This window comes from Hyla sarda, chromosome 5, assembly GCF_029499605.1.
Source record: "Hyla sarda isolate aHylSar1 chromosome 5, aHylSar1.hap1, whole genome shotgun sequence".
NCBI classification, from domain to species: domain Eukaryota; kingdom Metazoa; phylum Chordata; class Amphibia; order Anura; family Hylidae; genus Hyla; species Hyla sarda.
The window spans coordinates 40,908,671-40,936,589 of record NC_079193.1 but is presented as its reverse complement, the minus strand read 5'-3'; the positions used below and the strand labels follow the sequence as shown (position 1 = coordinate 40,936,589).

Sequence of the window (27,919 nt, the reverse complement as noted above, 5' to 3'; positions counted from 1 at the left end):
CCCGTGTATTGGGTTTAGGTGCTGGCTACATTTTCATTTTTTTTTTCTTTGCTGTGCAAATTTGGGGGGAGTGGCTCCCTCTGTAGCCGTGCATCCCCTCCCCTATTTTCACAGGAGGTGGTTTGGATCGTTAGTGGATCCAACATGTCACCCAGCCTGAGGTAGGTGAGTGTTTAGGGACCCATCCGATAAGAGGCCACCTCCGCGTGGTGGATGGGGGACACGTTTTGATCAAAAAGTGCGCTAAGAGCCTCCATTTTGTTGACCAAGTGTGCTGCTGCCATTTTCTTTTTTTACATGTTTTGTACTTGCCACAGCAGCGTGCACCCGTGTATTGGGTTTAGGTGCTGGCTACATTTTCATTTTTTTTTTCTTTGCTGTGCAAGTTTGGGGGGAGTGGCTCCCTCTGTAGCCGTGCATCCCCTCCCCTATTTTCACAGGAGGTGGTTTGGATCGTTAGTGGATCCAACATGTCACCCAGCCTGAGGTAGGTGAGTGTTTAGGGACCCATCCGATAAGAGGCCACCTCCGCGTGGTGGATGGGGGACACGTTTTGATCAAAAAGTGCGCTAAGAGCCTCCATTTTGTTGACCAAGTGTGCTGCTGCCATTTTCTTTTTTTACATGTTTTGTACTTGCCACAGCAGCGTGCACCCGTGTATTGGGTTTAGGTGCTGGCTACATTTTCATTTTTTTTTTCTTTGCTGTGCAAATTTGGGGGGAGTGGCTCCCTCTGTAGCCGTGCATCCCCTCCCCTATTTTCACAGGAGGTGGTTTGGATCGTTAGTGGATCCAACATGTCACCCAGCCTGAGGTAGGTGAGTGTTTAGGGACCCATCCGATAAGAGGCCACCTCCGCGTGGTGGATGGGGGACACGTTTTGATCAAAAAGTGCGCTAAGAGCCTCCATTTTGTTGACCAAGTGTGCTGCTGCCATTTTCTTTTTTTACATGTTTTGTACTTGCCACAGCAGCGTGCACCCGTGTATTGGGTTTAGGTGCTGGCTACATTTTCATTTTTTTTTTCTTTGCTGTGCAAATTTGGGGGGAGTGGCTCCCTCTGTAGCCGTGCATCCCCTCCCCTATTTTCACAGGAGGTGGTTTGGATCGTTAGTGGATCCAACATGTCACCCAGCCTGAGGTAGGTGAGTGTTTAGGGACCCATCCGATAAGAGGCCACCTCCGCGTGGTGGATGGGGGACACGTTTTGATCAAAAAGTGCGCTAAGAGCCTCCATTTTGTTGACCAAGTGTGCTGCTGCCATTTTCTTTTTTTACATGTTTTGTACTTGCCACAGCAGCGTGCACCCGTGTATTGGGTTTAGGTGCTGGCTACATTTTCATTTTTTTTTTCTTTGCTGTGCAAATTTGGGGGGAGTGGCTCCCTCTGTAGCCGTGCATCCCCTCCCCTATTTTCACAGGAGGTGGTTTGGATCGTTAGTGGATCCAACATGTCACCCAGCCTGAGGTAGGTGAGTGTTTAGGGACCCATCCGATAAGAGGCCACCTCCGCGTGGTGGATGGGGGACACGTTTTGATCAAAAAGTGCACTAAGAGCCTCCATTTTGTTGACCAAGTGTGCTGCTGCCATTTTCTTTTTTTACATGTTTTGTACTTGCCACAGCAGCGTGCACCCGTGTATTGGGTTTAGGTGCTGGCTACATTTTCATTTTTTTTTTCTTTGCTGTGCAAATTTGGGGGGAGTGGCTCCCTCTGTAGCCGTGCATCCCCTCCCCTATTTTCACAGGAGGTGGTTTGGATCGTTAGTGGATCCAACATGTCACCCAGCCTGAGGTAGGTGAGTGTTTAGGGACCCATCCGATAAGAGGCCACCTCCGCGTGGTGGATGGGGGACACGTTTTGATCAAAAAGTGCGCTAAGAGCCTCCATTTTGTTGACCAAGTGTGCTGCTGCCATTTTCTTTTTTTACATGTTTGGTTACAGGGGGAACCACAGGGTCACGGCAGGAAGTACTGGGAACCGGTTTAAGACAGTCCTTGAAACAAGAAGTACCCCAGCTCTTGATCTCTCCTGTGGACCAATCAAGGGTTGGGGAATGGCGCTGAAGCCATGGTAGTCCAAGGAGAATTTCGGAAGTGCAATTGGAGAGGACCAAAAACTCAATTTTTTCGTGATGAGGTCCGATGCACATTAGGAGGGGCTCCGTGCGGTAACGTACGGTACAGTCCAATCTTTCATTGTTAACACAATTGATGTAGAGGGGTCTGGCGAGACTGGTCACCGGGATGTTGAACCTGTTGATGAGAGAGGCCAAAATAAAATTTCCTGCAGATGCGGAATCCAAGAAGGCCATAGTAGAGAAGGAGAAGGTAGAGGCAGATATCCGCACAGGCACAGTAAGGCGTGGAGAAGCAGAGTTGACATCAAGAACTGTCTCACCTTTGTGCGCAGTCAGCGTACGTCTTTCCAGGCGGGGAGGACGGATAGGACAATCCTTCAGGAAGTGTTCGGTACCGCCACAGTACAGGCAAAGATTCTCCATGCGGCGTCGTGTCCTCTCTTGAGGTGTCAAGCGAGACCGGTCAACTTGCATAGCCTCCACGGCGGGAGGCACAGGAACGGATTGCAGAGGACCAGAGGAGAGAGGGGCCGGGGAGAAAAAACGCCTCGTGCGAACAAAGTCCATATCCTGGCGGAGTTCCTGACGCCTTTCGGAAAAACGCATGTCAATGCGAGTGGCTAGATGAATGAGTTCATGCAGGTTAGCAGGAATTTCTCGTGCGGCCAGAACATCTTTAATGTTGCTGGATAGGCCTTTTTTAAAGGTCGCGCAGAGGGCCTCATTATTCCAGGATAATTCGGAAGCAAGAGTACGGAATTGTATGGCGTACTCGCCAACGGAAGAATTACCCTGAACCAGGTTCAGCAGGGCAGTCTCAGCAGAAGAGGCTCGGACAGGTTCCTCAAAGACACTTCGAATTTCCGAGAAGAAGGAGTGTACAGAGGCAGTGACGGGGTCATTGCGGTCCCAGAGCGGTGTGGCCCATGACAGAGCTTTCCCAGACAGAAGGCTGACTACGAAAGCCACCTTAGACCTTTCAGTAGGAAACTGGTCCGACATCATCTCCAAGTGCAGGGAACATTGTGAAAGAAAGCCACGGCAAAACTTAGAGTCCCCATCAAATTTATCCGGCAAGGATAGTCGTAGGCCGGAAGCGGCCACTCGCTGCGGAGGAGGTGCAGGAGCTGGCGGAGGAGATGATTGCTGAAGCTGTGGTAGTAGCTGCTGTAGCATCACGGTCAGTTGAGACAGCTGGTGGCCTTGTTGCGCTATCTGTTGCGACTGCTGGGCGACCACCGTGGTGAGGTCGGCGACAACTGGCAGAGGAACTTCAGCGGGATCCATGGCCGGATCTACTGTCACGATGCCGGCTGGCAGGAGGTGGATCCTCTGTGCCAGAGAGGGATTGACGTGGACCGTGCTAGTGGACCGGTTCTAAGTTACTACTGGTATTCACCAGAGCCCGCCGCAAAGCGGGATGGTCTTGCAGCGGCGGTAGTAACCAGGTCGTATCCACTAGCAACGGCTCAACCTCTCTGACTGCTGAAGATAGGCGCGGTACAAGGGAGTAGACAAGAGCAAGGTCGGACGTAGCAGAAGGTCGGGGCAGGCAGCAAGGATCGTAGTCAGGGGCAACGGCAGGAGGTCTGGAACACAGGCTAGGAACACACAAGGAAACGCTTTCACTGGCACGATGGCAACAAGATCCGGCGAGGGAGTGCAGGGGAAGTGAGGTATACATAGGGAGTGCACAGGTGAACACATTAATTAGAACAACTGCGCCAATCAGTGGCGCAGTGGCCCTTTAAATCGCAGAGACCCGGCGCGCGCGCGCCCTAGGGAGCGGGGCCGCGCGCGTCGGGACAGGACCGACTGAGAGCGAGTCAGGTACGGGAGCCGGGGTGCGCATCGCGAGCGGGCGCCACCCGCATCGCGAATCGCATCCTGGCTGGAGGCGGTATCGCAGCGCACCCGGTCAGTGGATCTGACCGGGGCGCTGCAGTAGCGAGGATGTTGCGAGCGCTCCGGGGAGGAGCGGGGACCCGGAGCGCTCGGCGTAACATGGGGATTGGATATGAGGTTGGGATATAAAGACAAGAAAGGGTGGGTCTTGAAAATATCATGAAAATCATCAATTTTGTAAAAGTCAATTATTCTGGGTAGAGTTTAAAGTAGAGAAGAAGTCACAGCAACAGATTGGATATTACATAGCTTGAAGACCCAGCTACACTTCATTTATCATATACACTGCTCAAAAAAATAAAAGGGAACACTAAGATAACACTTCCTAGATCTGAATGAATGAACTAATCCTATGAAATACTTTCGTCTTTACATAGTTGAATGAACTGACAACAAAATCACAAACAAAAATTATCAATGGAAATCAAATGTATCAACCCATGGAGGTCTGGATATGGAGTCACACAAAATCCAAGGGGAAAACCCCACTACAGGCTGATCCAACTTTATGTAATGTCCTTAAAACAAGTCACAATGAGGCTCAGTAGTGTGTGTGGCCTCCAAGTGCCCGTATGACCTCCCTACAATGCCTGGGTATGCTCCTGATGAGGCGGTGGATGGTCTCCTGAGGGATGTCCTCCCAGACCTGGACTAAAGCATCCGCCAACTCCTGGACAGTCTGTGGTGCATCGTGGCATTGATGGATGGAGCGAGACATGATGTCCCAGATGTGCTCAATCGGATTCAGGTCTGGGGAACGGGCGGGCCAGTCCATAGCATCAATGGCTTCCTCTTGCAGGAACTGCTGACACTCTCTAGCCACATGAGGTCTAGTATTGTCTTGCATTAGGAAGAACCCAGGACCAACCGCACCAGCATATGGTCTCACAAGGGGTCTGAGGATCTCATCTCGGTACCTAATGGCAGTCAGGCTACCTCTGGCAAGCACATGGAGGGCTGTGCGGCCCCCCAAAGAAATGCCATGCAACACCATTACTGACCCACCGTCAAACTGGTGAAGAGCACAGGGCGCCAGTGGCGAATTTGCCAATCTTTGTGTTCTCTGGCAAATGCCAAACGTCCTGCACGGTACTGGGCTGTAAGCACAACCCCCAACTGTGGACGTTGGGCCCTCATTCCACCCTCATGGAGTCTGTTTTGGACACATGCACAGCAAACCTTCTTGCCACAGCTCGCATTGATGGGCCATCCTGGATGAGCGGCACTACCTGAGCCACTTGGCCACTTGTGTGGGTTGTAGACTCCGTCTCATGCTACCACTAGAGTGAAAGCACCGCCAGCATTCAAAAGTGACCAAAACATCTGCTAGGAAGCATTGGAACTGAGAAGTGGTCTGTGGTCACCACCTGAAGAACCACTCCTTTATTGGGGGGTGTCTTGCTAATTGCCTATAATTTCCACCTGTTGTCTGTTCCATTTGCACAACAGCATGTGAAATTGATTGTCAATCAGTGTTCTTCCTGAGTGGACAGTGTGATTTCACAGAAGTGTCATTGACTTGGAGTTACATTATGTTATTTAAGTGCTCCCTTTATTTTTCTGAGCAATGTATATGGACAGACATAATTCTAGTTCTTGCCTCCGTACAATCATTATACAGTACTTGACATGTGACCGATCTGCACAGAACAGGTAGATAACTTCCAGTGATATTTTATATTTGTAAGATGTAACATTCTTGAACCTTACAGTTTTCCAGTACAGATGGATTGGAGATGTTGCTCTTATCTATCTGATGTTCTGACGCCACCGACGTGAAGTTTATATTCCCCACATTCAGAATAGCAGCCAGGATACTGTACACACTTCCGAGTTCCTTCAAATAAACATTTCACGTGTAAGCTATTTCATCACAACAGATATTAAACAGAGAAAGCAATATTTTATAATGGTAAATGAGAAATAGATAATTCAGGCAAAATAAAAAAGGGCATCAAAATCAATATTTATGTTGCCAATCAGTGTTCTTCCAGCTGTTGCAAAACTTCAACTCCCAGCATGCCCGAACAGCCAAAGGCTGGGAGTTGTAGTTTTGCAACAGCTGGAGCCACACTGGTTGAGAAAGACTGCAATATACTTTATGAAGAGTTATAGAATACATTATAATATTATTCAGATGTCCAGTGTAATGGCATGAATGTTGGTCACATGACGATTAACTGAGATTTATCCCATGAATTATTTTCATACTAAAAGTATTTCATGGTGTATTAGTTCTAGCATTATATATATATATATATATATATATATATATGTATATATATATATATATATATATATAACTTTTAATAATTTTTGTTTAAAATTTCTTACATGTTGTGCTGCTGCTATTCTAAGCCACTGTGGTTGGACTCTGGACAGAATCTTTCTCCTTCCTCATCTGGCAGCTGACAACATAGTCCCTTCTTACCTCCTCTTCAGAAGAAGTCTGTCAGAGACAGCTCCGACCATCCTGAAGGATAGGAGCGAGGTGGCAGGGGTGCCACCTCCTCCTATCCCCTGCGATTGGCCGGTCAGGACTCACCAGCGAATCGCAGGGCAGAGGCGGGGGTGAAAGTTCAGATCCCCTGCTCTGCCCACCCCAAGAAATCAAGGCTGAATGGGGGAAGATGGCGGCGGGGGCCATTGATGCAGGGGGACCAGCGGCAGGTACCTCTGGAGCATGCGTGGACTGGGACTTGCAAGTGGAGCAGGCAGCAGGGGGATCGGCAGGCAAGAGGAGGCAGCGGCGGCGGCCGAGACAGCAGTGAAGAGCGCTGTAAAGTGATATGAGGGTTTATAGTTTATCTGACAATTCAGGGAATCAGTCAAATGGGCGGGAACTTAATTTTAATAATGGGAGTGACTAACAGGTGATTGGCAGGATAATACGGTCAGGGGGTGTGAGTATTTTACATTGGGGGGGGGGGGGGGGGGGGCTTGTCTGCCTGATACACACTCCTGATGGTATAACCCCCATTACCTAATAGTCACTCCCATTAGTAAAATTAAGTTCACACCCATCTGACTGATTCCCTGAATTGCCAAATGATAAATGGTCACGGGTCCTTTTCAAATAATTAAGAATCTATTAAACCATAGCAACTGTCCACATATGGACACGTACAGGACATCATCAGAGCTTCCTTCTCAGAGTAGACAACTCATTCCGCTATATACAGGGTCGTACCTTCCATAGAGGCAGATCACGCAACTGCTATGGTTGTTGTTTGACTGTTGTTATGTGGTCTGCCTCTATTTGCCATTTGAAGGAATTATGTGCCGATCGCAAACCTCCCCCCTAAAAACTGTTAGTCCTAGTGACCACTGCCTCAGTACTCGGCTGACCAATGAACAGTGATTTCTGCTGCTGCATTGGCCAGCCGAGTAGCCGTGGCTCTGAACTCTTCCAAAAATAATAATTTACAAAAGAGAACAGGGTGCGCTCCCCTGGATGGAGCCTGATGGATGAGATAGTGAAGAGCCCAATCAAAACGCACTCACCTATGCGAGTTGTGCAAAAGGAGGCACAACACTCAATGCGCTTGATCAGGAATCCTGTAATAGCGGCAGCTGCGGCCAGTGGCGTCTCCAGCATTCATATTTAGGTGGGGCACATCGGGGGGGCCAGTGACCAAAGTGGGGGGGCAATTTTAAAACGTGTGTGTATGTGTATATTATATATTTATATATATCATAAATAAATACACACACTGTGCAAAACATGTTTAATAAAAAAAAAATTTAAAATTTTAATTTAAAATCTTCATACATTCTTGTTGCACAATGATTTTTTTTTTTTCTGTTTTTGCCGTCGATTTTTGGGTAAAATGACTGATGTCACTACAAAGTAGAATTGGTGGCACAAAAAATAAGCCATCATATGGATTTTTAGGTGCAAAATTGAAAGGGTTATGATTTTTAAAAAGGTGAGGAAAAAACAAAAGTGCAAAAACGGAAAAACGCTATGTCCTTAAGGGGTTAAAACCTTTGGACACTACCATCAACTTTGATAGCGGCATCTAAAGTGTTAATGTCAGACATCAGCCTGATTGGTGATGTCTGGCATTAGCTGAGGGTTCTAGCTAATGGTTTATACAACACAGTGGGAGCAGGCACTGTGTGTACACATACGCCTTGTGTCCTTAGGGCTCATTTACACGGACGGATCCCCAGCATATTTTACGCTGCGGATCCCCCGACAATGGACCCTACAGTGCTGCCTCCATCTGTGCCTGATCATAACGGCAATCCTCCACTACGAGCAGACACGCTTTAATGTGTATACTCGCACACATGGCGGCTGCTCTCGGCCTAGCTCAGAGAGCGGGAGGAGCGGCCATGATGTGTGCGAGTATACACATCAAAGCGTGTCTGCTCGTAGCGGAGGATTGCCGTTATGGGCAGGCACAGATGGAGTCAGCACTGTAGGGTCCATTGTCGGGGGATCTGCAGCGTAAAATACACTGTGGATCCACCCCTGAATGAGCCCTTAGGATACGTTCACACGTACAGGATCTGCTGCATATTTTCTGCAGCTGATTTTGCTACCTATTGAAGCTAATGGGTTGCAAAATCAGCTGCACAAAATATGCAGCAGATCCTGTACATGTGAATGTACCCTTAAGGGGTTAATGATAAACTAGCAGTGTGTTCACATGTTGTCCTTCCAGAGGGGTCACTTTCCCTCCTCCAGTGTCCACAGGTCTCCAACAGGTCACATTACCAGAACAATTTATGGAAAAATCGTGGCAAAAATTGTGCAGTTCTAGCGCGATTTACGAAAAATCGCGGCAAATCGCGCAATTTTGCCACGATTTTTCCCAAAAATATTTCTGATAATGTGACCTGTTGGTGACCTGTGGACACTGGAGGAGGGAAAGTGACCCCACTGGACTGCTACTATACACATTACTCAGCCCCAGGATATACTGCTGATCAGGGGGGAGAAATGGAGGACACGGGACATCACTCACCTCACATGAAGCTGCTCTGTGCTCCGGAGGCTCTCGGTCCCCGTTCTCTCCAGTGCTGGGGGCGGAGCCATCATCAGGTATCTTCATCCCCAGCAGCTGCAGTGGGCCCTTTGTACCCAGCCGGTTAGTATGCCACTGGCCCCGATACCAGTATCGGGACATCCCTATTTATTTTAAATGTGGGGGGGGGGGGGGGCATGGCCCCCTCTGCCCCCCCCCCCCCTCCCAGCATCCAGGCGCAAATATAGGTAAAAGGAGATCCAAGAAAGGGAGATGAATCGCACTGCCACAAGAAATATGTATAGGTAAATTTATTGCACACAAAGGATCCACGCAACACGTTACAAAGCCGCTCCGGCTTTTTCGTCAGGCGTCAACGACGCCTGACGAAAAAGCCGGATCGGCTTTGTAACGCGTTGCGTGGATCCTTTGTGTGCAATAAATTTACCTATACATACTTCATGTGGCAGCGCGATTCATCTCCCTTTCTTGGATCTCCATCTACCTAAGAATAATAATTTGGGAGTTGGGGGAGTTGTATTTCTGTATTGTGCCATTCTCCCAACTGATAACCAGTGGAATGCCAAAATTCCACGTAGATGTAAAAGGAAACCAGGAAGGAAAGGCGCATAAACCATTTTATAGTTAAAGGGGTTATCCAGGGAAAAACTTTTTTTATATATATCAACTTGCTCCAGAAAGTTAAACAGATTTGTAAATTACTTCTATTAAAAAATCTTAATCCTCTCAGTACTTATGAGCTTCTGAAGTTAAGGTTGTTCTTTTCTGTCTAAATCCTCTCTGATGACACGTGTCTCGGGAACCACCCAGTTTAGAAGCAAATCCCCATAGCTCTTCTAAACTGGGCGGTTCCCGAGACAGGTATCATCAGAGAGGATTTAGACAGAAAAGAACAACCTTAACTTCAGAAGCTCATAACTACTGAAAGGATTCAGATTTTTTAATAGAAGTAATTTACAAATCTGTTTAACTTTCTGGAGCCAGTTGATCTATAAAAAAAAGGTTTTTCCTGGATAACCCCTTTAACAAAATACACTGAATAATCATGACAACTCTCAGTTATACATATTTATTATTAACGTGTAGTGTTGAGCTGCATAGGCCATATTCGAATTCACGAATATTCGCGAATATATGGACCAATATTCGTCATATATTCGCGAATATTCGCATATTCGTAATATTCTCGTTTTATTTTCGTATATGTGAAAATTCGCACACCAGTCTCACACAGTAGTATTAGAGCCTTCTTTACACTGTGATGTGTACTGTGAAAAAAAAAAAAAACACGAATATTTGTAATTACGAATATATAGTGCTATATTCGTGAATTCGCGAATATGCGATATTCGCGAATAAAATTTGCATTGCGAATATTCGCGAGCAACACTATTAACGTGTACGCAGTTGAAACAAGTGTTACTAGTTCTGAGGAAACAGAACGAATATGTACAATGCATGATGCCAATGCAAGGGACAGAAAAAAAATGGAATCACTTACCTCCATTGTAAAACCTATTACTTTGAAACACTGTTCAATTAAGTCAAACTGAGTTTTATAGGACGTGTTATTCATAAAATCTTGTACCATTTTAATATGCTCATTCTGTAGGTATCTGAAAGATAAATGATAAGGTCCTAAATGAGAGTAGAAAAGTAATAAGTCGCCGTCACAAGGTAACGCGTTTCAGTCTAATCTATTGCATTACCTGGGAGGCTTGTTTTCTGGCAATTTATAATGTACAAGTTTCTTCTTCTCTGACAATCCGGCGTAAATGTAATAGAAAATGTGGAAATTTTTTTCTCCTCTAAAAAGATCAAAACATGAAAAATAAAAAAAACAATGATTGAGTTGGAGAGAACATCTCTATTATTTCATTTTAGTTGCATTATTGAGATGTCATTTTGTAGAAAAGACAAAATGTTTGTTCTTTTTTTTTTTTCTTTCTTTTTATGAAAAGGTATTCTTAGTTTTAAAAACTTCCCTGGGGCTGGCCATATTGGAGGTATGCTCTTCCTTTTTGTATTGTGTGTATGGGATGGGGTGTGCTTTATGGCAGCTGAAATGAATGAGAGTCAATTGAGAAATATCATAGGGTATAACAGTGACCAGAAAGGGACAGGGGAGAGGCATACAAATCCTTATATGTGTGTAGTGTTTTTTTTTGCCTTATTTATTAGCTAATACAATTTTACTGAAAGAGTAGTTGATGCTTGGAACAAACTTCCAGCAGATGTGGTTAGTAAATCTACAATAAGGCCAGGTACACATTATGTTTTGTGCCACCAATTCTTGGAAATGTCTGGAAATTGTCAAAAAGGTATACCGGCGTATCTGTGCTCAGACAGGCAGGGGTCCAATTCATTTCAATGGCCCAAATGTAGTCAGCTATTGACTATGTCCAGATCATTTTTTTTGTCTCAGGCTGAAAAGTGCTGCAAACCAGGCTTCTCAGTCTGAGCCAAAACGTGTACATGCTTGGAAAATAACCCGAACACAATCACTAGGACGGAGATTTATCAGTCTTTTCAAACGTATGGCTTTTATATGACAATTATTTTAACTTACTTTTGCTCACATGCGACCTATTTATCAATCACACGTAAGGAAAACCCGGGAAACCCGCTTACAAAAGCATTTTTTAAAGCAGAAAAGTTTTCACTTATGTTAATAGCCGAAGTTCTTTATCTACCCTTTATTACCAGTAGCGTTGCTAGAGAGTGATAGGGAGGGAGGGCGTACCGCATCGGGTGACACCCTGCCTGGCACTAAATAGCTGCACTCCAACTATCCCGCAACAACCCATCCACCCTCCTCAGAAATTAAAAAATATTAAAAACATCCTATGCCGCACCATGAATATCCGTATTCTGGAGGCTTTTTTATTTAATTTTGAGCCCGTGTTTTGTGACGTTGGTGGGCGGAGTCTTGCATTGCTGCGCTGAGGCTGGAAATTACGTCAGGAAGGAAGACATCGCAGCACCAACAGGCACATAAACAAAAGTGTAGCCCCCCCAAAAAAAACTGCTCGGTATGTTACCCACCTCAAAATGTGAATGAAGCTGTATTACTATGGATGTTTCTATTTTTTTAAGGAATTTTAGTGCCACATATGGGTTATTCACGTAGTCTGTAAAAAATCTTCCACAATTATTTTGTGCCTTATTCTATTTTAACACAACATTAATTTTAACCCGTTAAGTTTTTGTTGGTACCATTTTAGCATTGATTTGACTTTTTGATCGCTTTTTATTCATCTTTTCATGATATAAAAAGTGACCAAAAATACGCTATTTTGGACTTTGGAATTTTCTTGCGCGTACGCCATTAACCGTGCGGCTTAATTAGTGGTATATTTTTTTAATTCAGACATTTCCGCACGCGGCGATACCACATATGTTTATTTTTGTTTTTATTTACACTGTTTTTTTTTTTATTATTGGAAATGCCGGGTGATTCAAACTTTTGTTAGGGGAAAGGATAATTCAAAGGGTTAATAATTTTTTTTTTTTACACTTTTCTTTTGCAATATTATAGCCGCCATAAGGGGCTATAACATTGCATTTACTGATCTTTAATAGTGTTCAATGCATCTCCATAGGGATGCATTGATCAGGGTTTTCGGCGATTGATTGCTGAAGCCTGGATCTCAGGCTTGAAGCATTCAATCAGCGATTGGACTGCAGGAAGGCTTTAGTACAGCTGTTCGGGATGCCGCGATTTCACCGCGGCGATCCCGAACAGCTCCCTGAGCTAACCGGCACTTTTTACTTTAACTTTTAGCCGCGTGGCTCAGCTTTGAGCGTGTGGCTAAAGGGTTAATAGCGCGCGGCACCGTGATCAGTGCCGAACGCTGTTAGCGGCGGATTCACTATGACGCCAGGCCCGCCGCGATATGATGCGGGGTCACCGTGGGACCCCGCTTTATATCACAGGAGCGGGACCAAGGACGTACTCATACGTCCTTGGTCCTTAAGGGGTTAAAATGTAGTGAGTACGCCAGCATGTACATGTCCTAAAATTAACAAGGTGTGCAGTGTGTATTTTCAGCCTTAAAATTAATAGAGTTATTAGTTATATAATCAATTCTTTCTATAATTAACATTAACATTAATGTAGTAGCTTTGTTTCAGGATGCAGAACAAGAACAGTTGTTAAAGTGGGTGTTAATGTCCTTTTCTGCAGACGTCTGCACTTTCTGTAAGCCAGGTTGGACCTGGAATACATATGCGACTTTTAACTCCTTAACGACGAAGGACGTATATTTACGTCCTCCGCCGGCTCCCGCGATATGCCGCGGGGTCACGTGTCATATCGGGTCGGTCCCGGCAGCCATCTATGGCCGGGACCCACGGCTAATACAGGACATAATGCCCTGTATTAACCCTTCAGACGCGACTATCAAAGCTTACCGCCGCGTCTGAAGTGAAAGTGAAAGTATCCCGGCTGCTCAGTCGGGCTGTTCGGGACCGACGTGGTGAAATTGCGGCGTCCCGAACAGCTTACAGGACACCGGGAGAGCCCCTACCTGTCTCCTCAGTGTCCGATCGGTGAATGACTGCTCCGTGCCTGAGATCCAGGCAGGAGCAGTCAAGTGCTGATAACACTGATCACAGGCGTGTTAATACACGCCAGTGATCTGTGTAAGAGATCAGTGTGTGCAGTGTTATAGGTCCCTATGGGACCTATAACATTGCAAAAAAAAAGTTGAAAAAAGTGTTAATAAAGGTCATTTAACCCCTTCCCTAATAAAAGTTTGAATCCCCCCTTTTCCCATTAAAAAAAAACAGTGTAAATAAAAATAAACATATGTGATGCCATATAAGTGTCCGAACTATAAAAATATATCGTTAGTTAAAGCGCACGGTCAATGGCGTACAAGTAAAAATATTCCAAAGTCAAAAAAATCGTATTTTTGGTCACTTTTTATACCATTAAAAATGAATAAAAAGTGATCAAAAAGTCCGATCAAAATAAAAATCATACCGATAAAAACTTCAGATCATACCTCATACCACCCTGTACATGAAAAAATAAAAAAGTTATAGGGGTCAGAAGGTGACATTTTTAAACGTATACATTTTCCTGCATGTAGTTATGATTTTTTCCAGAAGTGCGACAAAATCAAACCTATATAAGTAGGGGATCATTTTAACCGTATGGACCTACAGAATAATGATAAGGTGTCATTTTTACCAAAATATGCACTGCGTAGAAACGGAAGCCCCCAAAAATTACAAAATGGCGTTATTCTTCAATTTTGTCACACAATGATTTTTTTCCCGTTTCGCTGTGTATTTTTGGGTAAAAATGACTAATGTCACTGCAAATTAGAATTGGTGACACAAATTTGAAAATTGAAAGGGTTATGATTTTTAAAAGGTAAGGAGGAAAAAACGAAAATGCAAAAACTGAAAAACCCTGCGTCCTTAAGGGGTTAAATGGGGATGCAACTTTTTTTCTTCATAAATAGCGACCATCACATTTGATAAATACATGATGACTGCAAAGTAAAAAAAAAATAAAAAAATTACTACGTGAGCAGATTTCAGAAATGTGCTTTGGAATAAGCAAAAATCAAAATGTCGCAGCATGTGTAGAAAAGTCGCACGTGCGCAAGTACGCGCAACTTTTTTACGAAAAAAAAATCTACTTGATAAATCTTCTTCAAGCTGTCTACACTCAGGCCATTGAAATGAATAGGGCCCATACCTGTCCAAGCGTGTATATGTCAGCATGTCATTTTGACAGTTTCCCGACGTATCCGTTCCTCTGAGGCACAAATTACAATGTGAACCCGGACTAAGAAAAATGTCACCCTGCCTGGGATGAGTAAACATTTATCCACACTTAAAAGGAAATATTATAAGTATGAGCTAGGTTGTCTTTTCCTGATGACAAACTATTTTTCTATGTAATCTAGTCGCCCAGCTGCACAAGCTGTCAATAAATACGGAGCGTTTTCTAGGCATGCTCTGGGACCTGTGCAAAAGTCAGGGAGTCTGTGCAGGGAGGAGGAGAGATGTGACCATCACCTATTGTTAATGGCTGTTCCCATCTTATGTATATAATAGTGTGTCACCTTTTATTTTAATCCTGCCTGTGATAATGAGTAGACAATGAAAAGTGATCTCTACAGAAAAGAAAGTGTCAGCTTATCATTAGACTAAAAACAAGATTTCAGGATTATTTAGAATATTGATAGTTAAAAAAAATAAATAAAACATGTATTTACCGTATATACTCGAGTATAAGCCGAGTTTTTCAGTATGATTTTTTGTGCTGAAAACGCACCCCCTCGGCTTATACTCGAGTGAACTCTCCGCCTGTCAATCCCTTCTCAGTGGTCTTCAACCTGCGGACCTCCAGATGTTGCAAAACTACAACTCCCAGCATGCCCGGACAGCCATCGGCTGTCCGGGCATGCTGGGAGTTGTAGTTTTGAAACATCTGGAGGTCCGCAAGTTGAAGACCACTGCGGCCTTCGTCATCATCCAGACCCCCCTTTAGTTTTCTACTCACCTCCCCTCGGTGGGAAGGAAGGGTGAGCTGGTCCGGGCCATCTATGCTGCAGGGACCGTCCGGTGGGGAGGGTTGGTCGTTTCGGGGCCTTGACGATGACGCATAGGGACAACCATGCGCAGCAGACGTCCCTGCGCATGAACGTCCATGTGCGTAATCGTCAAGGCAACGTCACTAGTCCGGGGCCACCCCGAAGCGGAGAAGAGGGCCTCCCGGTGAAAATGGACAGCCCGGAACGACTAACCCTCCCCACCGGACGGTCCCTGCAGCATAGATGGCCCGGACCAGCTCACCCTTCCTTCTCGCAGAGGGGAGGTTAGTAGAAAACTAAAGGGGGGTCTGGATGATGACGAAGGCCGCAGTGGCCGATGGCTGTCCAGGCATGCTGGGAGTTGTAGTTTTGCAACATCTGGAGGTCTGCAGATTGAAGACCACTGATGAAGGGATTGATAGGCGGTGATGATGACAGGGTGATGATGACAGAGTGATGATAACAGAGTGATGATAACAGAGTGATGATGACAGAGTGATGATGACAGGGTGATGATGACGGGGGTGATGATGACAGAGTGATGATGACAGAGTGATGATGACGGGGGTTGAAAATGACAGGGTGATGATGATGGGGGTGATAATGACGGGGGTCTGGATGATGATGGGGGTCTGGATGATGACAGGGGGGGATGATGTATTTCCCACCCTAGGCTTATAGTCAAGTCAATAACTTTTCCTGGGTTTTTGGGGAGAAATTTGGGGCCTCGGCTTATATTCGGGTTGGCTTATACTCAAGTATATACAGTAAATAAATTGTAAACTTGATTCAAACAATAGATCTGATTACACTTTCCCTTTATGTTCCTTAACACTATTAGCATTGTCCTTCTTTATGGTGCAAATAAATATCATAGTTGGGTGGGATAAATATCTAAAAAAAAAAAATGGTCTTAAAAAGCTCTAAAAGCTCTTATCAGACTATTTCTACTTTCATCTCCTGTCAACAATATACAATGGGGAATGCACTGATCAAAAATGTAGCCTGAGGGAACGAATAGACAGATTATTGTCAGCTTGGCACCGTCCAAGGTCACGTCTACATTGGGTGTTTGATGGTTACAAGATCTGGCTGTTTTGGTCCAGCTTGATATGTAGGAGCATGGTGGTAGCTTGTAGATATTTATGACCTTCTAGTTCTGTATTCCCGTGATGTCACTACACATCGGGATGAGCTGTACATACGGTATGTAAGAGTTTATGTAATATATTAGAGTAACCGTGAGATTACGATTTATTCTCAGCAGGACATTTCTATGGACAAACACATAAATAACTAACGTTCTCTGGTAAAGGCTTCATTGAAGTATCCCAATAATGACTACAGCATGAAAACATACATATTGCTGGAAAGGTGCTATCACTTTGCAAATCACACTTATTACATTTAGCTATAAGGGATATGGGAAGGTTTGTAGGTGGGATCAGGTTTAATGGGAATTGCTTTTTATTCTAGAAAAAACAAACACAATAAAAAAAATACTGATGGTGACAATGATTGAATTTTGGGTTTAGTTTTTTTCAAGGCATAACTTGACCTAATAAAATGACCTTAAATTGCTACAATATCATGCATGTCTGCTACCTTAATACTCTGGTTTGGTAGATGAGTTAAGAATTAGAATATGACCAGTAGTGTAGCTATAGTGGTCGTATGCATCACAATTGTGACCGGGCCCCTTAGCCAGTGGGGCCCACAGGACCCCTCCTGCTACTACACTATGTGCTCCCTCATGTTAGATACACTAACCTAGTGTTTCCCAACCAGTGTGCCTCCAGCTGTTTTAAAACTACAACTCTCACTGTGGGGAGGGATGGGGAACATGCTAAAGAGAGGGGACACTGTATAGAGGGATGGGGGACATATATGGAGGACATGCTGATGGGGGCTGCTGTGGGTGTATGGAGGACATGCTGATGGGGGGCTGCTGTGGATGTATGGAGGACATGCTGATGGGGGGCTGCTGTGGATGTATGGAGGACATGCTGATGGGGGCTGCTGTGGATGTATGGAGGACATGCTGATGGGGGGCTGCTGTGGATGTATGGAGGACATGCTGATGGGGGCTGCTGTGGATGTATGGAGGACATGCTGATGTGGGGCTGCTGTGGATGTATGGAGGACATGCTGATGGGGGGCTGCTGTGGGTGTATGGAGGACATGCTGATGGGGGGCTGCTGTGGATGTATGGAGGACATGCTGATGGGGGGCTGCTGTGGGTGTATGGAGGACATGCTGATGGGGGCTGCTGTGGGTGTATGGAGGACATGCTGATGGGGGGCTGCTGTGGATGTATGGAGGACATGCTGATGTGGGGCTGCTGTGGATGTATGGAGGACATGCTGATGTGGGGCTGCTGTGGATGTATGGAGGACCTGCTGATGGGGGGCTGCTGTGGGTGTATGGAGGACATGCTGATGGGGGGCTGCTGTGGGTGTATGGAGGACATGCTGATGGGGGCTGCTGTGGATGTATGGAGGACATGCTGATGGGGGCTGCTGTGGGTGTATGGAGGACATGCTGATGGGGGCTGCTGTGGGTGTATGGAGGACATGCTGATGGGGGGCTGCTGTGGGTGTATGGAGGACATGCTGATGGGGGCTGCTGTGGATGTATGGAGGACATGCTAATGGAGGCTGCTGTGGATGTATGGAGGACATGCTGATGTGGGGCTGCTGTGGATGTATGGAGGACATGCTGATGGGGGGCTGCTGTGGGTGTATGGAGGACATGCTGATGGGGGCTGCTGTGGGTGTATGGAGGACATGCTGATGGGGGGCTGCTGTGGATGTATGGAGGACATGCTGATGGGGGCTGCTGTGGGTGTATGGAGGATATGCTGATGGGGGCTGCTGTGGATGTATGGAGGACATGCTGATGGGGGGCTGCTGTGGGTGTATGGAGGACATGCTGATGGGGGGCTGCTGTGGGTGTATGGAGGACATGCTGATGGGGGGCTGCTGTGGATGTATGGAGGACATGCTGATGGGGGGCTGCTGTGGGTGTATGGAGGACATGCTGATGGGGGCTGCTGTGGGTGTATGGAGGACATGCTGATGGGGGGCTGCTGTGGATGTATGGAGGACATGCTGATGGGGGGCTGCTGTGGATGTATAGAGGACATGCTGATGGGGGGCTGCTGTGGATGTATGGAGGACATGATGATGAGGGGCTGCTGTGGGTGTATGGAGGACATGCTGATGGGGGCTGCTGTGGATGTATGGAGGACATGCTGATGGGGGGCTGCTGTGGGTGTATGGAGGACATGCTGATGGGGGCTGCTGTGGATGTATGGAGGACATGCTGATGGGGGGCTGCTGTGGATATATGGGAAACATCTAGATGGCGGGGCTGGTGTTTATGTATGGATGGGGACATGCTGATGGAGGGCGGCTTGTGTGGCTTTATGGGGGGGGGGGGGTAATAAGTACAATTTTTTCCACAGTGGCCCTGTGGTTTCCAACTATGCCCCTAGGTATGAACCTAAAAAATATATGAATTAAATAGTTAAATGTAATCTGAAGCTCTACTAATGTTATAAATACAGATGCACTTTGTCTGCCATTTTTTCAAATGAAATCTGGGTGAACCTAGCCTAAGAATTTTTGCGCCGTGATCTGAAGTTTTTATCGGTACCATTTTTGCATTGATCGGACTTTTGATCGCTTTTTATTCATTTTTTATGATGTAAAAAGTGACCAAAAATACGCTATTTTGGACTTTGGAATTTACGCACGCGGCAATACCACATATGTTTATGTTTATTTATATTTACACAGTTTTTTTAATGGGAAAAGGGGGGTGATTCAAACTTTTATTAGGGAAGGCGTTAAATGACCTTTATTACCTTTTTGTTTCCACTTTTTTTTTGCAATGTTATAGCTCCCATAGGGACCTATAACACTGCACACACTGATCTTTTACCCTGATCCCTGCAAAGCCATAGCTTTGCATGGATCCGCGTTCTAGGGGCTTGATTGCTAAAGCCTGTAGCTCAGGCTTGGAGCAATCAAACGCCGATCGGACGTGAGACGGAGACAGGTGAGGGGACCTCCGCTCGCGTCCTAGCTGATCGGGACATCGCATTTTTACTGTGATAGTCCTGATCAGCCTGACTGAGCTGCCGGAAAGCTTTTACTTTCTTTTTGGACGCGACGACCAACTTTGATCACCGTGTCTGAAGGGTTAATAGCTCGCGGCACAATGATCTGTGCTGCGCGCTATTAGCCCAGGGTCCTGGCTATCATTAGCAGCCGGGACCAACCCGGTGTGATGCGGGGTCATGGCGTGACCCCGTTTTAAACACCGGGACCGGGCGCCATGCATCCTTAAGAGGTTAATCATAGCTGCTTTGTGAGTCATTATTTGTCTAATTCCAATGGCCACCAGTGTCCTGCATGTCATATGAATGCTTCCCCATATACACCTATAGGTTGGTGAATATGACACTTAAAGAGCTACTCCGGTGGAAAAAAAAATAATTCAAATCAACTGGTGCCTGAAAGTTAAACAGATTTATAAATAACTTCTATTAAAAAATATTAATTCTTCCAGTACTTATCAGCTGCTGTATGCTACAGAGGAAGTTATTTTCTTTTTGAATTTCTTTTCTGTCTGACCACAGTGCTCTCTGCTGACACCTCATTTTGCTATGGGGATTTGCTCCTGCTCTGGACATTTCCTGACGTGGACAGAGGTGTCAGTAGAGAGTAGTGTTGCTCGCGAATATTCGCAATTCGAATATTATTCGCGAATATCGCATATTCGCGAATTCGCGAATTTCGCGAATATAGCGCTATATATTCGTAATTACGAATATTCGTTTTTTTTTTTTTTTGTTTTTTTTTTTTCACAGTACACATCACAGTGATCATCCCTCTCTGCTTCCAGCTTGTGTGGTGTAAAGAAGGCTCTAATACTACTGAGTGAGACTGGCGTGCAAATATTCGCATATACGAAAATTAACATACGCGAAAATTCGTATATGCGAAAATTAACATACACTAATATTCGCATATGCGAATTTTCGCGGATGTTAATTTTGTATATGCGAATATTCACATATGTTAATTTTCGCATACGCGAATGTTCGCATATGCGAAAATAAAACTAGATTATAACGAATATGCGAATATTCGCGAATATATGACGAATATTCGTCCATATATTCGCGAATATTCGCGAATTCGAATATGGCCTATGCCGCTCAACACTAGTAGAGAGCACTGTGGTCAGACAGAATAGAAATTCAAAAAGAAAAAACTTCCTTTGGAGCATACAGCAGCTGATAAGTACTGGAATGATTAAAACATTTTAATAGAAGTCATTTCCAAATCTGTATAACTTTCTGGCACCTTTTAATTTAAAAAGAAAAAAATGTTTTCCACCAGATTACCCCTTTAAGTAGGAAGGCATGCTTGCTGTCGGCCTCCATTATCAAGTTGTAATACCATGCCGGGCCTTTACATAACTATGAATCAAGATGGTGACAACTTACATCGCCTGGTGGACAACTCTGGATTTTTCCAGAAGATATTCAGAAATCTGGGCTCCTACAACTGTTCCATTGTTGGTGAATTTCATCTCTAAGTATTTCCCAAAGCGACTTGAATTTTCATTAATGATAGTGCATGCATTTCCAAAAGCTTCCACCAGGTTATTCACCTGCAAAATCTTCTCCTGTAAGGTCCTGTTGTTTGCCTAGAAAGGGGAAAACGTATTACAGCTGTATCTTGGTTTACCAAAATCTGCTTGTACACGCTGCATCTTCAACTCTTGGTCGTGGGTCCCACCACCAGAATCCATCCCGCTCTACTATCAGGGCTTAGTACAGTGATCCCTCAACTTACAATGGCCTCAACATACAATAGTTTCAACATACAATGGTCTTTTCTGGACCATTGTAACTTGAAACCAGACTCAACATACAATGCTACGGACAGTTCAGATCTGTGAAACGTGTCAATGAATGGGCATTCACTGGTAAAACTTCTGTATTACTGAAGTGCATGCACTGCCTGGTGTCTGGTAGCGCCCCCTACAGTACAGGGAGGTATTACATGTTCTGTACCTGTGCCAGGGTTACCTGCTCCTTTGGATACCAGGTGAGGGTGGCTCCATGTTACTTTTTTAGGACACTGTATGTACTGTACAGGACCCCGAAGAAGCTCCTGTCCTCTACATAAAACAGTGCTTCCCAAGCAGGGTGCCCCCAGCTGTTGCAAAACGACAACTCCCAGCATGCCCGGACAGCCTTTGGCTGTCCGGGCATGCTGGGAGTTGTAGTTTTGCAACAGCTGGAGGCTCCCTGCTTGGGAAACACTGACATAGACAGTGATTACAGCTCCCAGCAGATCTTTATTACTTTTATATGTAAGGATTTACTTTATCTATATTAGTTTTCTACTTATTTTTACTTAATTCTCACTTTTTCCTATTTTTGGATGACATTTTGGTGCCTTTAGAACCAATTACCAGGTTTCCATAGAGTTCTGGTCTCAACATACAATGGTTTCAACATACAATGGTCGTCCCGGAACCAATTAATATTGTAACGTGAGTGAGCACTGTACATGCAAACAGTTTTGGTAAGGCTTTGTTCACCTCAAAAAGTGGAGTTCTTTGGAGGTATACATAGGGTTAACGGCAAAAAAATGTCACCTTATACCGTCATTTTTTTAAATGTGTCACTCAAAAGCAGTAGACCGCTGTATGTGCAGTCTATTAAAGTCATAACGATGTGTGAAGATTTATAGGCCATTACTGCTCTACTAAGATTTCTGGGAAGAAATCATATGCAAATCAGCTTTCTCATGCCTCCTTTTTCTTAAAGTCAGTTAACCCCTTAAGGACCAATGCAAATAAACCTGTATGCCCCTGAAAGACCAGGCCTGTTTTTTCACATCGGGGATGTCTGTCTTTATTAGAGAATAACTCTGGTAACGTTTTGCCAATCACGATAATTCTGACATTGTTTTTTTGTCACAAATTGTCCTTCATGTACATAGTAAAAGTAAGCCGATATCATTTGTAGTTTTTTTTTACAATGCAAAAAATCATGAAATTTTTATAAAAAATTAAGATTTTTTACTATTTTAACACTAATTGGTTGCATATATTTATAAATACTGACCAAATAGTTTATGAAACTTATACTTTCAGATGTCTACTTTATTTTGACATCATTTTTTAATTTTTAATTAACATTTTAAATTAGTCAGAAGCCTAACAATTTAACTTGAAATTTTGTAAATTTAGAAAATTTGAAAAGTACATCTTTTTTTATGTGCTATGCAAGGTTTGCAGAAATTAAAAAGGTAGTAGAACATAGGAACACCCAAATGACCCCATTTTAAAAACAAGACCCCTCAAGGTATTCGCTAGGGGGTACAGTGAGTATTTTAACACCATAGTTTTTTGGCAGGAATTATTACAAAGTCAGTGTTAAAAATTCGAAAATTGCTATTTTTCACAAATGCATCATTTGAGGGGCATATTTTTTGTACATCACTTCTGATATTGAAAGAAATGCACCCTATATTTTATTTAGCTGCTTGTCCCATGTTCGGAAATACCCCCACTTTGGCCATATATGGTTCCTTGGCCGCGTGGTAGGACTCAGAAGGAGAGGAGCGCCATTTGGCTTTCAGGGCAGAACAGTACCCCCACCCCCACAAGTGACCCCATTTATATACCGCACCCCTACAAGTTATTGGCTGGACCAGGGACCTCTCTGATTGGTCCTTGGTCGGATGGCAGTATAACGCGTCTGTCTGTGACAGTTAAGGCTCCTAATGGATATATCCGCCATGTTGTGGGAATAAGCACCCGCTCATGGCGAATATATCCATCACTGCTGCGGCTGGGTAGCTCAGTGTGTCCGCTCATGACTGCTGGCGGAAAATCCGCCGCTATGAGTGGACGCACAAAGCTACCCAGCCGCAGCAGCGAGCTCATTACCGTGACTGCTGCATAATGTGTAGGATCACGTGGCGGACATCCGCAGCATATTACATGATGCGGATGTCCGCCAATGCGATCCTACACATTATGCTTTTTTTTTTTTATTAGATTCATTTAATAAATGTATTTTTAATATATATATATTTTTTTTTACACTTTTATTACATTTTTATTTATTTTTACACTTTTGTTTTATTTATTTATTTATTTATTTTTACACTTTTTAATGCTTTGGAATACTTAGTATTCCAAAGCATTGCAGTTATATGCTGCCTGCCAGTTTTCACTAGCAGGCAGCATATTAGGACGTGCCTCTCAGGCAATACCCAGGGCAGACCTGGGGGTCTTTGTAGGACCCCCGGCTGCCCAGGTATGCAGCAGAACCCCGCGATCGCGCTGCGGGGTGCTGCAGGAGAGACAGAGGGAGCCCCCTCCCTCTGTCAGAACTCCTTACAGCGTGCTGTCACTTCTGACCGCGGCTGTAGGGGTTAAACTGTCAGGAGTGAAGTGAACTGCACTCCCGGCAGTGCGGCCACACACAGCACCCCGCGATTGCGCTGCGGGGTGCTGCAGAGGAGACAGAGGGAGCCCCCTCCCTCTGTCAGAACTCCTTACAGCGCGCGGTCACTTCTGACCGCGGCTGTAAGGGTTAAACTGTCGGGAGTGAAGTGAACTTCACTCCCGGCAGTGCGGCAGGTCCCAGCCAGCCGTGTATTACACGCAGCACCCCGCGATCGCGATGCGGGGTGCTGCAGAGGAGACAGAGGGAGCCCCCTCCCTCTGTCATAACACTTACAGCCCGCGGTCACTTCCGACCGCGGCTGTAAGGGTTAAAACTGCCGGGACCGAAGTTTACTTCAGTCCTGGCAGTGCAGCAGGGTCCCGGCTGTGTGATACAGCCGAGTCCCTGCCGTGATCTCGTGGGTGCACTGGGCAGCAACCACGAGAAGAATGGACGAGTATAGACGTCCAGGTGCGGGAATGCCTGCCAACCTGGACGTCGATACTCGTCCATGGTCGTTATCGGGTTAATCACTTCAGCCAGGAGTCTATTGTAGTCGAAAATGGTTTGCTTTAAAGAGAGTATCATAATGTTGTGTTTCACTCTTAGTTGGAGGGAAACATTGACTTTAAAGGGGTACTCTGCTGCTCAGCATTTGGAACAAACTGTTCCGAATGCTGGAGCCAGCGACGGGAGCTCTTGACATCATAGCTCCGCCCCTCATGATGTCACACCTCGCCCCCTCAATGCAAATCTATGGGACTGGCACGCCCCCTCCCATAAACTTGCATTGAGGGGGCATGACGTGACATCATAAGGGGGTGGGGCTATGACGTCACAAGCTCCTGGCGCTGACTTCAGTGTTCGGAACAGTTTGTTCCAAACGCTGAGCAGCGGAGTACCCCTTTAAGGGAAGGCTATCTAAAAATGGTTGCATGAGAGAGCTGCTTTGCAAATCCATTCTTCCTAGAATTCCCAGTGGAGCATTAAAGGGGTACTCTGGTGGAAAACATTTTTTTTTTTTTTTTGAACAACTGGTGCCAGAAAGTTAAACAGATTTGTAAATTACTTCTATAAAAACAAAACGTAACCCTTCCAGTACATATCCGCTGCTGTATGCTCCAGTTGAAGTTGAGTTGTTCTTTTCTGTCTGACCACGGTGCTCTCTGCTGATATCTCTGTCCATGTCAGGAACTGTCCGGTGCAGCAGAGGTTTGCTATACAATTTTGCTTCTTGTCTGGACAGTTCCTGACACAAACAGAGGTGTCAGCAGAGAGCTCTGTGGTCAGACAGAAAAGAACAATTTAACTTCCTCTGTAGCATACAGCAGCTGATAAGTACTGGAAAGATTAAGATTTTTTAATAAAAGTAATTTACAAATCTGTTTAACTTTCTGAAGCCAGTTGATATGAAAAAAAAAAAAATGTTTTCCACCCCTTTAATGGCCTATAGGTCTCCACACATCCTTCTGATGCTCTCCTCAAGAGAAACATTACCCTTTAAGACTATGCCCAGACATAACCTCTCACCAGCCGAACCAGCACTCCCTACTCTATACTGATAAGGAGGCAACACCCTGAAACAATTGTCTGCAGAAGAGAATGTTCTCCTTCTGGAGATATTATTGTCTCGGCATACATTCCCAGTCAGTTTTTAAGACTCCTAGCTAAAGTGAAACACTAACTTTAAAAAGGTACTCCCGTGGAAAACTTTTTATTTTTTTTTATCAACTGCCGCCAGAAAGTTAAACAGATATGTAAATTACTTCTATTAAAAAATCTTAATCCTTCCAGTACTTTTTAGGGGCTAAATACTACAGAAGAAATGCTTTTCTTTTTGGATTTCTCTGATGTCACGACCACAGTGCTCTCTGCTGACATCTCTGTCCATTTTTGGAACTGTCCAGAGCAGGAGAAAATCCCCATAGCAAACATATTCTGCTCTGGACAGTTCCTAAAATGGACAGCAGAGGTCAGCAGAGAGCACTGTGGTCGTGACATCAGAGAAATCCAAAAAGAAAATCATTTCCTTTGTAGTATACAGCCCATAAAATGTATTGGAAGGATTAAGATTTTTTAATAGAAGTAATTTACAAACCTGTTTAAAGGGTACCTTTCATAAAAAAAAAAACTTTTGATATATTATAGTTTAATGTATGCAGAATAACTTTCCAATTGCATGTTATTAAAAAATATGCTTTTTTCTATTTAATTTTCCACTTTGAAAAAATGACCACTAGGAGTCTCCCTACCAGTCCTTTTTTATAGATTTCAGACTCATGCAGGAGTCCTAAATCTCAGACTGCAGCCGGGACACAGGCAAACTCCCTGGCAGGGAGCAGTGCTGAGTTTGTCTGTGTTCCGGCTGCAGTCTGAGATTTAGGACTCCTTCATGAGTTTGAAATCTATAAAAAAGGACTGGTAGGGAGACTCCAAGTGGTCATTTTTTCAAAGTGGAAAATTAAATAGAAAGAAGCATATTTTTTAATAACATGCAATTGGAAAGTTATTCTGCATACATTAATCTATAATATATCAAAAGTTTTTTTTGATGAAAGGTACCCTTTAACTTTCTGGCACCTGTTGATTTTAAAAACAAAAAGTTTTCCACAGGAGTAGAACGGGAGCATTAGTAGGGTATATCTTTGCATACCTTTCTGCCAATATCCCAATGTATACTTTGACTCACTCCAACCTTTCTGATATGAACATAGACTTAATAAGCCTCAATGTTTTCACACAAATCAAGTATTTCCAGAATTTCCCTAGCACATACCAAATTAGACAACAATTGTATTGTTCTACAAAGAATTTCTTCCATTTCTTTTCATAATGAATACACTGATTCCCTTATAGGATAATTCTCGCGCATCAATTGTTCTTTTGAGATTGATTTCATGCTAATGATATAAACTTTCCTACCCAGCCAATTCTGTACTGAAAATCATTTTTGAAGAATTTCGTCTATGTGCTACATTTTCCATCAATCCAAACAAATATCATTCCTCTCCCTTAGTTAAACAAATATCATTTAATTTGGGAAAGTGAAATAAGGCTGTTTTGCAATGGAAATTCCCATAGAGCCACTAAGTAAATTTCAGGCATGAAGGAAAAGCTTTGTTTATGTTGGTTTAGTACAAATGATTCCCCCTTGGGAACACATGTTTAAATGTTGATTCACAATATCCAATTAATTACATTTTACAATAAATTTAGTAAATTATACTATTTCATTTACATACCAGATTCAGAATACATTTTTAATTAAGTAAACATAGATTCATTTAAAGGCTTTTCCACCTTTTTACAATGCCTTTTTGTTAGAAGAGCTCATTAATAATAAGGTGCTATTCAGGAATCAGCTATAACATTTTTCTACAGCATCCCTAGAGGGGAAATGAAGCATTGCACCCTTATTACTGACATTCATTTATTGCCCATGTAATCAACGAATGTGCTTGATCCATTTTCTTCTATAGGACCAGGCATATTGGTGTTTTACAGGGACCGCTATCTATAGCAAAATTTCTCCTGTGGTGGCGCTGCAGGCTATTTGAACACTTGCTACTTCGTACTCCAATGTATGACAGCTGATCACTGCTTGTAGGTTTTTCTGACAATGTAGGAATTGTAGGTTATCATATTGTTGGGAAATACTTGTGAATAGATGTGTATATATACCGTATTTTTCGCCGTATAAGACGCACTTTTTCTTCCCCAAAACTGGGGGGAAAAAGTCGGTGCGTCTTATACGGCGAATACACCCCTATCGCGGCGGTCCCTGCGGCCATCAACGGCCGGGACCCGCGGCTAATACAGGACATCACCGATCACGGTGATGCCCTGTATTAACCCTTCAGACGCGGCGATCAAAGCTGACCGCCGCGTCTGAAGGGAAAGT

General features: G+C 44.4%; 1 protein-coding gene across 9 annotated transcripts in view; it reads right to left on the bottom strand.

Annotated features, from left to right (window-relative positions):
• The window catches only part of MYO3A (myosin IIIA), a 212,176-nt gene that overhangs the window by 71,939 nt on the left and 112,318 nt on the right, over window positions 1–27,919 (bottom strand). For all 9 annotated transcript variants that reach the window (XM_056519327.1, XM_056519328.1, XM_056519330.1 and 6 more), the window contains 4 exons: window positions 21,052–21,254; window positions 10,689–10,787; window positions 10,481–10,595; window positions 5,693–5,819 (listed from right to left, as the gene is read on the bottom strand). In XM_056519327.1, the coding sequence (XP_056375302.1) occupies window positions 5,693–5,819; window positions 10,481–10,595; window positions 10,689–10,787; window positions 21,052–21,254 (544 nt within the window). The remainder of the gene's footprint in view (window positions 1–5,692; window positions 5,820–10,480; window positions 10,596–10,688; window positions 10,788–21,051; window positions 21,255–27,919) is intronic.